The 15,078-nt window shown below is 42.6% G+C and overlaps 1 protein-coding gene across 1 annotated transcript in view; it reads left to right on the top strand.

The window, feature by feature from the left end:
• Nucleotides 1-4,688: 4,688 nt before the first annotated feature.
• The window catches only part of RNGTT (RNA guanylyltransferase and 5'-phosphatase), a 186,833-nt gene continuing 176,443 nt past the window's right edge, over nucleotides 4,689-15,078 (top strand). Inside the window, exons 1-2 of the mRNA XM_071548735.1 lie at nucleotides 4,689-4,889; nucleotides 12,462-12,571. Coding sequence (XP_071404836.1) covers nucleotides 4,826-4,889; nucleotides 12,462-12,571 — 174 coding nt within the window. The 5' untranslated portion in view covers nucleotides 4,689-4,825. The remainder of the gene's footprint in view (nucleotides 4,890-12,461; nucleotides 12,572-15,078) is intronic.

Here is a 15,078-nt window from a genome sequence, read left to right as displayed (position 1 = left end):
TCTATTTTCTGTAGAACAAGTCACATTAATATTGTAAGTAGCTAGATAATTTATTACATGAAAAGTGTAAGATGATTCATGAGCAACAATTGGGGTAAATGTAACAAAAAACAAACGAAAAGTTTGTAATAAGGAAAAGTATTCAAAGTGTGCATGTAGGGTTTTCTGTTTGGTATTTTTGTAATGGTTTTAAGTCAAGGCAAAACATAAACTCAGCTGTCCACTACCTAAAACAACATGGCTGAGCTGAAACCAAAGTAGCGGTACCTGTGGCACAGAGGATGACCTGCATCCTGGGAACATGACATCTTGATTCTAGTATCTGCTCTGACAGGAAAAGCATTTAAATTGGTGAGCAGAAATCAGAATAATGGTACAGGCACCTAAATACCTCTAAGATAAAAGGGAATCAATATACAGTAAAGTGGAAATGTTTTATCATAGACAATTAAAACACTTGCAGTTGTTTCCTCAAAGCAATGCTTGAAATGACCACTATGGCTGCCCTTGGGCTCCTTGTTGATATACAGCCATGTTGGCTTTGGAAAGTCACAGGAAGATCCGAGGCACTCGGATTTCTCTGCTGGTAAACCAGGAGAGTCAGATTAAGAGTTAATAATGTCACAAGTGCAACCAGGACATTGTCCTTCACCAAGACTGTCACACGCAAACATCACCTTACACCTGCGTAAATAGTTTCAAAGTGTCTTAGATGGCAAAGTCCAGGGTAAACTATATATGCACAACATGTAACATCAGCTGTAAATAATTATTTGCCTGTTGTGTTGCTAAATAGCAACCACTATACACACCCTCCCTGTTTAGCTATACATCTTCAACGGTATTTCTGATCTGAAGCTCTTACGCTTGTGTCCTAGTTCAGCAGGTGGGACCAGTTTATCACTCTGTGTGTGTGACCAAAGCTGTGTATTCTACACCCTCTATTCATTTCCCATGAACTGTTAACAATGGACCATTTGAATCAGCTGCCCAGGGCACACCTGACCCCTCAGATGTGAGCTGGGTGTGAAAGACACCTGTGAGATAAGAGCTGTGATAATCCCCTTTCAGCAAGTTGTTAGCACCTTCACACCCAGCCTGAGGTGTCATGTCTGCTAATGGGCCATCAATTATTCCAAATACCCCATGACTCATACAATGAGATTACTCATTGTGTAATTCCCCACCCTGAGGGAAGTACTGTACTGGGTGGTCCCAGCTGGACCCGAGGGGGTATAATCTGGGAGGTTTTGGGACGTGGGGAACCACTCGTCGGATCTATAGAAGGACCAGAACCTTGACAGGAAGAGACCACCAGTCTTGATCAGACTGCGAGCACTACTCTTCACCAGACTGCAACTGTCATCTGCACCAACAAGTTTTTTACCTCCTGTTGCTTTGGACTCAGAGGAACCACATAGGGTTCAGCCCAGGAGCTAACAAGCCCCTTTGTGTTTGTGCCGCAGGACACTGGGTTATACTTCTGGGGTTCGTGGGTTAAAAGCAATTTCTCTTTGTGTCATTGCATTTATTGTAATATTTCTATTAAATTGTAACTCTGACTTACAGTCTCTCCTGAGCTGGGTTAATTTCTCTTGCTGGTTTACCTTTACACCAGCACAACTTGCTTTAAAACCCTATCAGAATCATCAAGATGATGAGAACATATTACCACTCATTCATGATATCTTTTTGTACTAATCTCTCCCTCTGGAAATGGTTTTGTTCCTAATTTTGCTGTACTGCTGACGTTACTGTATGTTGCTCCCAATTTCCTGAAATTAGAAGCTGAGTATCTTGCAGTTTCTCTTAGCTTCTTGCTCTTTCTGAACACTCCTTGCACTCCAGTTTTACTGTCTCTTCTGGTTGGTCTGTGGCACCACCTGGTGTCTGACTTGTTGCCTGGCTATTCTGTAAAGGAAAAAGCAACACCTTATTTCAAACATCATAAAGTTACATTTTAACAGCACTACATTTAACAGTCAGGGAAAATAATGCCTTTTGTTGTAGCAAGACTTTCAATTTTAGCAAGATGAGAAGATTAATATCTGATAATGACAAAAGCCTTAGAGGACAAAATTCAGAAACTTATCATAGAATCATAGAATCGATTGGGTTGGAAAAGACCTCCGAGATCATCGAGTCCAACCCTTGGTCCAACTCCTGTCCATTTACCAGATCATGGCACTCAGTGCCACGTCCAATCTCAGTTTAAAAACCTCCAGGGATGGTGAATCCACCACCTCTCTGGGCAGCCCATTCCAATGCCTGATTATAATGTGGTATGAGAACCTAATGACTCAGTTATGCAAACTACTTAACTGAATACCTCAATTACTGTGAGAGGATATTCTACAGAAGAAACTATGTCTAATAATATCTAGAGTGATAAAATGCAGGAGGAAATATAGTAACTGTATAATGAAGCTTGTATTAAACTTCAGACAGATGAAATTATTTCCATTGTTTTGATGTGTTCACAGAACCTACAGGCTTCCTATTGTATCTGTACATATAACAGTGGTTAGTTGTGCAAGCTCTGGCACCTACTGACTTGCAAAGGCAGCACACCTGGCTCATGGCAAAACAGGTAGTCCATACAGAACAGTACTGAAATGTAAGTAACTAGAAAATAAATTGCAAAACCAATCTCTTGGTGTTGTTTCATAATGCTTCACTGAAGCCACCTGTACTGGTTTTGGTTGGGAGAGTTAATTTTCTCTGTCATAGCTCATAGGATGGTGCATTTTACATTTGTGACCAAAGCAGTGCTGGAAACATTGGGATGTTCTAGCTAATGCCAAATAAGGCTTGCACAGCAGCAAGACCTTTTCTGCTTCTTATACTGCCCTGACAGTGAGCAGGCCAGAGGTGCACAAGGATTTGGCAGGGGACACAGCTGGGGCAGCTGACCACAAAGGGATATCCCAGACTGTGTGATGTTGTGCTCAGCAATGAAAACTGGGGGAAGGAGAAGGAAGGAGGAGACATTTGGAGTTATGGTGTTTTACTTCCCAAGTCACCATTGTGAATGATGAAGCCCAGCTTTCCGGGAAATGGCTAAACACCTGATTGCCAATGGGAAATATTGAATATATTTTTTTTACCCTTCTCAACCCACGAGCCTTCTCAATTTCATCTTTTTGATTCTCTTCCCTGTCACACTTCAGGAGGGAACAAGCAAGTGGCTGCCTGAGACTTAGTTGCTACAGAAGTCAAACCACATCACACCTTACATATTCCTTTCACATGGACAAACACTGACAGGCTACAATGCTTCAAACTCATCCTCTTAAAGCCCATGGAGAATTTTCATTGGCATTCTGTATGCAAACACAATTTTTCTCTAAGCAAACATAACTGCACACCATCTTCTTGGCTTTTTCACAAAAGAAACAGAGGGCCCAGCACAGAGGCATCTCTGCTGCACTAGCAAGCCTGTTATGTCCAGACTAGAGTAAGTCACACTATTAGCTGGAGCAGGGATCCACCTATTTGCACATTCACTGCCAGCTATAAGGAAACATCTGGGAAAAAAATAAGAGCAGAGGGATCATGTCTGTCCAAGCGTCCAGCTATTTTCATCTCAGGAAGCTTCTGAGCTGCTTTAGGAACCCTCAATAACATTCTTTTCCAAGCACCTGCTCGGTGTCCCCTGCAGCCCCTGTAAACTCTGTGTGCACAACACGATAGCCTTTGCTGGTTCCAGGCACTTCCAGTCGAGCTCCTGCAAGTCTCTGGCAGTGGCACCACAGTGCCCACTCAGGATCACAGAATCAATTAGGTTGGAAAAGACCTCTGGGATCATTGAGTCCAACCTTTGACTGAACACCACCTTGTCAACCAGACCATGGCACTGAGTGCCACATCTGGTCTTTCCTCAAACACCTCCAGGGATGGTGACTCCACCACTTCCCTTGGCAGTGCATTCCAGTAGCTGATAATCCCTTCTGTGAAGTTCTTCCTGACATCCAACCTAAACCTCCCCTGGTGCAGCCTAAGTCTGTATCCTCTCATTCTGTCTGTTGTTCCCTGGGAGACCAGGCTGACCCCCACCTGGCTGCCACCTCCTGTCAGGCAGCTGCTGAGTGAAGGGATGTTCTAGCCAGGTGGGGGTTGGTCTCTTCTCTCAGGCAACCAGCAGTAGAACAAGAGGGCACAGGCTTAAGCTCTGCATGGGGAAATTTAAGTTGGATATCAGAAAAAAATTCTTTCCAGAGAGAGTAATCAGGCATTGGAATGGCCTGCCCAGAGAAGAGGTGGATTCACCATCCTTGGAGGTTTTTAAGATGAGACTGGATGTTGCACGGAGTGCCATGATCTATTAATCATTGTGGGGTTGAAATAAGGGTTGGACTTGATGACCTCAGAGGTCTCTTCCAACCCAGCTAACTCTGACTCTGTGATTCTAATGTCCCCCCCACTCCTTTTCTCCAGGCTAAACAACTCCAGCTCCCTCGGCCACTCCTCAGTAGCACACACACTCCACACTCTTCCCCAGCTTCAAGTCCCTTCTCCGGACAAGGAGGAGGAGCCCGTGGCAGTCCGTGGCCACCTCCCCCCGGGGACGGCCGCATTCCCGGCCTGAGGAGCCGCATCCCAGGTCTCTCCCTTCACGCCGGGCGCCACCCCTGCTCCGGACACCCGGAAGCGGAAGCGGCTCCCGGCGCTGCGTGTGCGGCGTGGGCGGAGCCGGGTCTGAATGGAGGCGCCGCGGGCGAGGGGCCACCGGCGCGGCTGAGCGCCCCGGGCCGTCCCGCGCCCGGCTCTGCCTCCCTCCTCCCTCCCTGCTCCCTCCCTCCCTCGGGGCCGCCTGGGCCCCGCCATGTCCTACAACAAGATCCCGCCGCGCTGGCTCCACTGCCCCAGGAGGGGACAGCCCGTGGCAGGTGAGCGCCCGGCCCTGCCCGGCCCCTCCGTGCGCGGCGCTCCCGGCCCGCGCCTCCCCAGCGCCGGGGGACTCCGCGGCCTCCCGCACTCTGCCCCGGCCGGGCTCTTTGTGCCGTGCCCGCCCCGAGCTCCCGGCCGGGGTCTAACCCGGAGGTCCCGCAGGGAGAGTGTTCCCTTAAAGCAGCGTTTCGGCTTCGGCGCTGGGCTCGCCTTCCCCTCGGCCGCCCCCGACACCGACTGTCCGGCTCCCTGCGGGGGCAGAGACCCTGTCCCGCGCCCCCGAGCCTTGGCGCTGGGCGCTTGCTTCTCACCGGGGCAGTTTCGGGCTAAAACTTTCCCCATCTGTCACATGTGATGAGCCAGGCGGCAGCCGGACATGCGGAGCGTGCCCTGCTGGAGCCGCTAAGCTGGTCAGGGGTCCGCAGAGTCTCAGGAGGAAAGACTCAGCGAGGGGGGCCTGTTTGGCCTCGACAAGAGGTGGTTGAGAAGGGACCTCATTAATCTGTATAAATATCTGAAGGGGAGGTGACAATAAGCCTGAGCCAGGTTCTTCTCAATGGTGCCAAGCAGTAGGACAAGAGGCAACAGGCAGAAAGTGATGCACGGCTAGTTCCTCCTGAATATGTGGAAGAACTTTACTGTGCAGGTGACCATGCACAGATTGCCCAGAGAGGTTGTGGAGTCTCCCTCACTACAGGTACTCAAGAACTGTCTGGACACAATCCTGTGCCACATGCTCTGGGATGATCCACTGTGGTCCCTTCCACCCTGACCAATTCTGTGATACCAGTCCTCTGCGCAGTCTCTTCCACATTTGGTTCTTTTTTTCCTGGAGGCTGAAGTTTATCAGTGTTGACCTGTTACTCGGGGGCTGGCAGTGACCTGCCAGTCACCAGCGTGTTTCTGAGCTGCTTAGCTGAGTTTAAGTGTTGTATTCCAGTGTTTCAGTGTATTTCAGGGGTCGTCAATGATTGCTGTCATCATGGATATTCTTGCTCAAAACCTTCAGTCAGTCTCGGTTGTTCTGGGTGTCTAGTCTTGCTGGCATCTAGTGGCAGTGAATTGAGTATCATGTAGACACACATTTTTGATTGTGAGTTAACACACTGACTTCAGATGAATATTTCCCCTGCTGTCTGCTATGAGATAAACAAATGTCTCTTCTCAGTTTTTTCTTTCCTTTGTAATGCAAGCAATTCCAACCCCCTGTTTTTTTTCTCCACTATTTTCTAATTTTCACTCTTTTCATCTCCCTATCTGTGATAATTCATATTTTCAAAATAACACTTGCTACTTAGTGTGCTATAGTAGATGGCATTGTGCTGTCATTTGCTTATTAGTTAAAGTTCCTACATTTTTTATCCCAGTTTTCCACATTACACTTCTCTGATGGCAGTTGGTTTTGGAAAAGAAGACACTGATGACTCTTTATTTAGAAGCTGGTGGGACATCTCAGTAGGCTTAATCTTCAGTAATCATCAGTATGGTGATGGCATTCATCAGTATTTAATTTCAAATGTTCATTTAGTGCATTGGTTCCCTCGAGTTCCTTATACTTCTCTGAACTTGGCTCAGTTAAACAACAGCATTGTAGTATTACTCATCTCCGCTATCTCTTTTTCCTGACCACTGACACATGCATTGCTTTGTATCTAATCAGAGGTTTGAAAGCCTAACTTGTTAGCCTTTGACCATGACAAAAATAGAATACTTTATTCTTTGTTTTTCTCTTTATGGAGTTCTTGATCTCTGTTAGTTGTGGCTTTTGTTTGTTTGTCTGTCTCTTGAGCCATGGCTTCTCAGAAATAGCAACCTAGAGTAAGCAAGAATGCAGGTCATCAGCATGTCATCTGCTGTGCCATCACTGCTGTGTGTTTGTTTATTCAGGAACTGCAAGGTAATTCTTTTCCATTCCCTGTGATCATGCACAGGAAGTTAATGCACAGTAAAAAAATGGAAAGTGCTTGGTTTGTGGCTTTGGCTGCTTTATCAGAATGTACTCTTGTGCACATTCACCTGATTTTTAGTTTTTTAATGTGTACAACTTAGCAGAACCAATAGTGCACCATCAGTCTTCTTTTTTGCCATTTTACATTCAAAGACTTCTAGCAGTTTTGTGAGAGATAATTTTTAGGGTTTATTGATGTTGGTACTGTCTCCCAGATGTGTTAGATCAACATGAGCCAACAGTGTGCCCAGGTGGCCAAGAAGGCCAATGGGATCCTGGCCTGTACCAAAAATAGCGTGGCCAGCAGGACCAGGGAAGTGATCCTTCCCCTGTACTCTGCGTTGGTGAGGCCACACCTTGAGTATTGTGTTCAGTTCTGGGCCCCTCAGTTCAGAAAGGATATTGAGGTGCTGGAGCGGGTCCAGAGAAGAGTAACAAGGCTGGTGAAGGGACTGGAGCACAAGTCCTATGGGGAGAGGCTGAGGGAGCTGGGGTTATTTAGCCTGGAGAAGAGGAGGCTCAGAGGTGACCTCATCACTGTCTAGAACTATCTGAAGGGAAGTTCTAGCCAGGTGGGGGTTGGTCTCTTCTCCCAGGCACTCAGCAATAGGACAAGGGGGAACGGGCTCAAGCTCTGTCAGGGGAAATTTAAGTTGGAGATCAGAAAGAAATTCTTTACAGAGAGAGTAATCAGGCATTGGAATGGCCTGCCCAGAGAGGTGGTGGATTCACTATCCCTGGAGGTTTTTAAACTGAGATTGGCTGTGGCACTGAGTGCCATGATCTGGTAAAGGTACTGGAGTTGGACCAAGGGTTGGACTTGATGATCTCGGAGGTCTTTTCCAACCCAATCGATTCTATGATTCTATGAAAAGAGCTTTCTCTGAGTGCTTAGCTCTGAAGTGATCAGGTTGCTTCAGCCTTGCTGCCTTGGCATCACCATCTCTGCAGGTACCTGCTTTTCATCATAACTACTGCATACCTAGTCCATTTTGATTTTACTGTGGGAAGTGCTTGGAAGATACCAAAGAAAAGACATGAGAAGTGTCTCGGGAGTGTTTTGCAGCCTCCTTCCATTGATGCACATTAATTAATCCTGTTCTAGATACAGATGCAGCATGTGGAAATGTGAGGTACTGTCAAAAACATTCATATTGTATATGGTTATGGAAAAAGCACCTTTTACAAAAGTAGCACTTCTGGTTCAGGAATTTGCTGAGCTATAGCTTGTTGTAGTTGGAGAGAATAGTCTGATGATGGATTGTCATTATTTTACTCTCTTTCTTAGTCATCTTTATTGACCTGTGTTGGTGATGAGGTACCAGGTGAAATGGATGCTTTGACCCAGCATAGTTCTCTTGAATCGGAAAACTGTTACTTTTTAGAGGAGGTGTTGGCTTTTTTTTAATAGCAGATTTTACTATTTAATTTGATTTTAATTTCCCTTCTTAATATTGGTCACTTTACACAGTATACCCTTCCTAATAATGCTCAATCGAAACATACTGTTGACATGCCTAGTTCTGAATGCCATGTTGATAGCTTCATGCCACAGAAAATTAGACTAAATTAAGAGTATTTTCTCTATGTCCTCATCAATCCATCGTTTATAATATCTCTGCCACTTGATGAAATCAGGGTCTAACTCGACACTGGCATGGTCTAGAATTTAAGCTTGAAGATGAATGTGCTCAAATTAGAGCATATACATGTAGCAAATGTAACATCATACATTGTTCACTTTGATTTCTGTTGGATTTATCCACTTGATGTCTGTGCTCTGGCATACTGGGCTCTTACTTCCAGAATTTTTACCTATTTTTCAGCCTAAAGAAAGCCTTAGATAGTAACTAATTTGGAAAACGGTTTTTAATAGCCACTTTCCAAAACTATTTGACAAATTTGAATTTAATTGTGGCAGTGGGTAATCATCAGTTGTCAAGGTTCCAGCAGCATTTTGAAGTTAATCTGAAAATTCTATTAAGGAGTTACAATTATTGTCATAATGTAGTTTAAATACATGAGTACCTTGGGATGATTTGATATCTATGTAAAATATCACTTTGTCCCTGTCAGATCACCTCATTCAACATGTGATGTTTTAATCTTCAAATGCTTATGCCTGGGGGCCTAAGCTGAATTGCAATCTGTTCTTATTGCATCACTTCTTTAGCATAAGATGTAAGGCAAAACTGTAGAAGAGACAGTAGCTACTACCTCAATTATACACATCCATATTACTCAAAAAGGTTAGAAACCTTTCTTGGAATTAAAGCTAGGATTTTCAGTAGCTTTTAATGACACTTGATGAGAGACTTGTATGCACACAGGGAAGGAGGGTTTTCAAGGTTGGGTACAAAGACCAAATAGTAAATTTGCTAAGTAGGGAAATTTGATTTTGTCTTGTAAGAGAACACAATATGAGATCATACATGTATATAAACCACAATTTGGAAAAAACTAAGAATGTAAACTAAGAATAACTTTGTGCTTAGTGCATGGGAATAATATGAAATTATATTGCAGAGAAATACAATTTATTAAAAGAACCCTCAACCAACCGGAGAACCCCTCAGCAACTCCAAAGAAAAAGAAAACAACCAAAACCCCAAAGCTATTGTTTTCATAACCAGTTATGAAATTTCCCTAAATTACATGAATTCACTGCTCTCTTCTAACCATGGCAGGCAGCTTTTGTGCTGCCATGTAAGCTCTGCCAGCTGGAATCTGTAGAAGCTGTGCACCTAAATACTTGCAAAGATCTGTGTTTGAGCTTTGGAAGTGATAGTGTGTGGGCTCTTTATGAAATACTCATACTTTGTCACCTGTCTGAAAGTATTTACGTGCTGCAGGGGATGCTGGCTAGACTACTTTGTCTATATTTCCTGGCAATGAGCAGGAATGTATTTTGGTTGCTCAGAGGGAAGCAGAGTGCAAATTAGATGCTACACCAAGGTCTGCTACTGAAAAAGGATGAACATGTTCATTCTGTGTTCAAGAAGGTGGAGAATGGGAGAGTCTTCAGTGTAACTGTACAGTCTCTAAGACACTACAGGAAAAATGGTAACTTCCAGGCACTTTTCCAAATCTTTACTCTTTTCCCAACATCTTGTTAAGGATAGCGGTTTTCTCATGTACCCATTGACTCTTTTGTCAGTGCAGCTAATTTTCGTAGGGCAGTCCTGTGGTGTAAAGGAGAGCACTTCAGACTCTGAATCCCAAGGACCTGAGTTCCAGTCTCAGTGGGACCGTCCCCTGGCAGTTCAATGCCTCCCTGCCATCCCATCCCGTCACATCTCAGATGCTCAGCAGGGTCAGCACCGGTCAGTACCGGGTGCTGTGACAGTCCCGAGGACTTCCCTGTCACTGTCCAAGCTCGCTCGGCCGTGGCAGATGGACCTCAGGATTTAAATGGTGGGGCCAGTTCTGCGCATGCTGTGCCTCACCTAAAACATCCACTGTGCAGGCTGGAAGGGCACACCCACGTGGGGAGAGCCCTGCCCAAATCTGTGTTTGCGATGTCTGGCCATACACACTATTTTCTAATACACACATACTCAATTTTCTTAATTGAGTGCATTGGCTAAAAAAGTTTTGTTACCTTCTTCATGTTCTATAATGGATGAGTTGGTGTAGTAGTATGGGCCTGACAAGTGGCAAAGTTAAGGAACTTTCAAGCATGAGGTTTTGCAAAACTTACGGTGATGATAGATTTTTGCATTAGGATCATCTAAAACTAGGATTTGCATAATCAGTCTGTACAGAGACAGATTGCAAGTTAAAGTGTAAGGTTTAATAGAGAGAGAGAGAGCATGAATGATAGTGTTGAAGGTGACAAGGAGCACAAAGAAATAAGAAAATGAGATAGGTGAAGAAATGTGGAAATGGAGGGGAGGTAGCCAACTCAACAACCTTTACAAGGGTGAAGGATGTGTAACTGTTGGAATTAAAAGGCAAAGGGCAATAAAGTTAAGTTTTTCTAACAATCAAACAAGTTGAAAAGACTATAATTTATTACCATTTATTGTGTATGTTGACTGTATGACTGAATAACTTTCCTTTTAGCTGTTGAGTTTGGAACGGTCTCAGACAAGCGTAACAGTGTTGGTGTTTCTCATGTTGCTCCCTAACATCAAACCAGAGCTAACAAGTTGTGTAAAGCTTCCTAGTTTCCATATTATTTATCTGTTCTCTGTGTTTTGTAATATCTCTTTCAAGGAAGATAAATGCTAATTTGAGACTTTATAGGGTGTTTAATAGAATTTAAGGCTACAGCGAACTGGAATTTCATTTTCCTCTCATGTAGTAGAAATGGTATGCATTTTCTATTTTTACAAAAACTAGTGAACTTCTCTCTCAAACCTTCATTTCTAGCCAAATACAATGGACATTTTAATGTCTTTTCATTTCATCTGGTTTTGTTTTGCTGAAAACAAGAGGATTTTGTTTCTTTTATTATGAGGAAATAACAGACTGAGAGAACTGGAGCTGTTCAGACTGGGGAGAAAAGAAGGATCCAGGGAGAGCTTATAACAGCCTTCCAGTACCTAATGGGAGCCTACAAGAAGGCTGGAGAGGGACTTTTTACACAGGCATCTACTGATGGGACAAGGTATAATGGTCTTAAACTGAAAGAGGAGAGGTTTAGATTAGTTATTAGGAAGGAATTCTTTACAATGAGGGTGGTGAGGCACTGGCACGGTTTGCCCAGGGAAGCTGTGGCTACCCCATCCCTGGAGGTTCCAAGGCCAGGCTGGATGGGGCTTTGAGCACTGTGGTTTAGCAGGAAGTGTACCTGCCCGTGACAGGGGGGTTGGAATGAGATGGTCTTTAAAGAACTGTTCAACTCAAACCATTCTGTGTTTCTATGGAAGACTGTTGGGGTTCAGAAAAGAAGAGCTACAGATCTCTAATGAGATTATTTCAGATATTCTGTGGTGGATGTGGTGGATAAAAACCAAAATTAATATTAAAAAAAATTGGTTTTCTAGGGAGTAATGTATGTAGTCTGGTAAGTACTTCTGGTCAAGTTTTTGTTGTACTTTGTAACTTCCCTGGTGTCTGAAGCACACGTAGGTTTGGTGTTTCAGACAGAAGGTTGGACACTGCTGCAGAACATGTTCAACAAGCCTAAGGAGCATGTTAGAAAGATATTATAAAGATGTGTAGTGCATAGATGTTCTCAACCAGTTTGCAGGGATCTTCACTGTGTTTGATATTTGCAAGTAATCAAAGGTGATGCTTACAGGGCTGGGTGATAAACTGTCATTTAAAGTGCTTTATACATATTTTTAACTGTGCTGAGTTTAAAATTTCTGTATTCTGTTGTGTTGTTGCTCCGCAGCTTAAATCACACTAAAAGTTACCTAAAAATGTTAAATTACTCTGTTTTAGGTGAACCAGCCTGTATTTTCTTTAAACTTCTAAACTTACCTGTGAATTCTGAGAACTCGTAACTAAAAAATGTTCCAGTTCAGCTGTTGCTAACATTTTTCCTGTGACTAATTTTTATTGATAGTAAACCTCTAAACCTGCTCAGCATGTTGCTTTGAAATTGCCAAGTTGTAAGTGTACATATACATGAGTATGCATAAAATATGCAAAATTTGATTATGTTTTGTAGGGAAGTTTTTACCTTTGAAGACAATGTTAGGACCAAGATATGATGAACAGGTTGCTGAAGAAAATCGTTTTCACCCGAGTATGTTATCCAACTACTTGAAGAGTCTGAAGGTAAAAAATCTTCTAGTAACTGAAATGTTACTTTCTTCATTACAGTTTATTCAAGTGTTGCTTTTCAGATTTAAGAGGTGGCTTCCTTTGGGACATCTGTACAGAAAATCTTTTTTTTGTTTACACTTTAAGGTTTTCTCTGCAATTCATAGATTTCCAAAAGTGTTTTCTTACAGAAACTGTGTACGCTCCTCTTCACTGAATTAGTAGCAAGAATGCCACTCTTTGTTATAACTGTTGCATCTTGGAGAGGTGCCACTGTCAAAATTGAGATAGTCCAACTTCGTAGTTTTATAAATGGCTCTTGCATGTAGATATGTTAAGTTACAAGCTTGCTTATAGCAGTGAAGGCATTTAAAAGTGAAAGGAGAACTTCACAGAACTCTCCTGTAGTTTCAACACATAATTTTCTTCTTTTGAAGTCTAGAATGCTTTATGGTATCTAAGCTCAAGCATGAAAGAAAACAATTTATGGATTTTATCCAGTGACTTCTTGGAAAAAAATAAATTGCATAAATAGAAAAAAAATTTAGGAGCATGGATTAGGACTCAGGAAGGTGGGTGGATGCCTTTGTCATGGAGTTGCAGAATTGTGATTCTGGCTTATTTCTTCATTCTCTATTTTGCCCATTTCTGTCTGTGTCCTTCATCTTGCTTGTTGTTCTGCAGTGCAGCACAACTCTGACAGTAAAGGTGGGGGAACAGGATCTTTCCAGTCTTTCCTGTAGATCTCTGAAATGTTGTGCACAGTCCAGCGCATCTGGAGATGTGGGAAATGGGATTTTAAGCCTGCCAGGCAAAGAAAGGCTTACCACCTAATGCTTTTAACCAGTTTATTAAACTTTTATATGGAGGTTTAGCACAATTTGTTTTGACTGTTTTATATAAAACAAATCATGCAAGTCACCTTTTTTCTGTGTTTTTTCATTATTTTTTGTGATAGATCTAATTGAAATTAATTCTGAATTTAACAGTATCAAACCTTAAACCTCAGAAGAATCAGGTGACTAAAAGACAGGAATCCTCATTTTATGAATCTTATTTAGGCTTAGGTGTTGGTATGAAGTAGATGGTAAACTACTCAGTGTAGCAGAGATAGAATAATGTGATAGTAAAGTACTATCAGTGAAACATGTGCCTGTTTTCAGGTACTTGAACTGGTGGGATCTTTCTTGTTTGAAAATTTCTAAATGTTTGCCATGTTAGTGATTTGCCACCAAAAAAGAAATCACAGTGAGCCTTTGTAGCCTTTTCTCTAGTCACATCTATCAGTTCTGTTGCAATACTACAAATTGGTCCTGTCTTGAATGACATCAGATTATTAGAATCTGACAGTAAAATTAGTAGCATGAGGATCCCCACTTATATTTTGGTAATTTTGATTGACAAGGTGAATATACAATTTCTCTCAAACTCTCGGTTCTGGTCAAATCTGTTATATTGTATTGAACCCTGGTATTGTTACTGAATGTTTGCTGTTTGAAAACATTTGATTTTTCATTTGCCAAGTTAAGTAGTGAGTTACCGGAGGGCTGTATATGGAACAGCAGTTTGCAAACAAGTCAGCAATGAAATAAATGTGAAATGGAGGCAACCTTGAAAAGTAGATTTTCAAAATGCAAAGATAACTCACTGTGCTTGGTTCTCATCATTTTACTGCAGTGTGTTTTACTGCTAATACTTTGCAGAATAAGTCACTTCTGAAAACTGGTTATTACTTAAGTCCATATAATTTATTTCCCAAATAAAAGACTTGAGACTGAATTTTGGTAATATTGAGATATTGCTGTTACCACAGAGTTTTGAAGGTTCCAGCTCAGCTTATCTGTCTGGGCAAAACCTTCTCTTGACAAGCTTCTTGTGTGATTCATTTTCTCATGGAGCTTGTTGCTGAAACTCTGAATGTTAGAAATTGGTTTGATTAGACATGGCAGCCTCACTTTTTTCTGATTGCCAATATTGACATACTGTCTTAGTGGTCTTGTAAAAAATTGTGGTGCAGTTGGTGACAGTGTGGATGATTTTTAAATTTTTTTCTTGAGTAGGCAGCTTAGTACAGTTCATGCTTTATAAAGGTAGCTTTACTTCTGTAATGAAGAGCTAGGACATTAGTTAGCTCAAAAGAATGTTTGGGCAATTATTATGCTCAAGTTACAGAATTCCTGTTCGGAAAACTACTTATCATATTTCAGCCACATTTTTATTTTCACAGATAAATTCAGTCAGTGATCTAAACTATTATCCTCAAATAAGAAATGCAAGGAAAAACTCCTGAGACTGGAGAGACTTCAGTGTAAAATAGTGTGCTCTTTCCTTCCTGAGGAGGATGCTTTCAGTTTCCAGTGTCTAAGGAAAAACTTCTGGGGTCATACAGGGGAACTTACCTGAAGGGAAGTTCTGGCCAGATGGGAGTTGGTGTCTTCTCCCAGGCACTCAGCAACAGGACAAGGGGACATGGGCTCAAGCTCTGCCAGGGGAAATTTAAGTTGGATATCAGAAAAAAATTC

Source organism: Pithys albifrons, chromosome 2, assembly GCF_047495875.1.
Source record: "Pithys albifrons albifrons isolate INPA30051 chromosome 2, PitAlb_v1, whole genome shotgun sequence".
NCBI classification, from domain to species: Eukaryota; Metazoa; Chordata; class Aves; order Passeriformes; family Thamnophilidae; genus Pithys; species Pithys albifrons.
The sequence above is the reverse complement of the archived record's forward strand: the minus strand, read 5'-3'. Positions and strand labels throughout refer to the sequence as shown.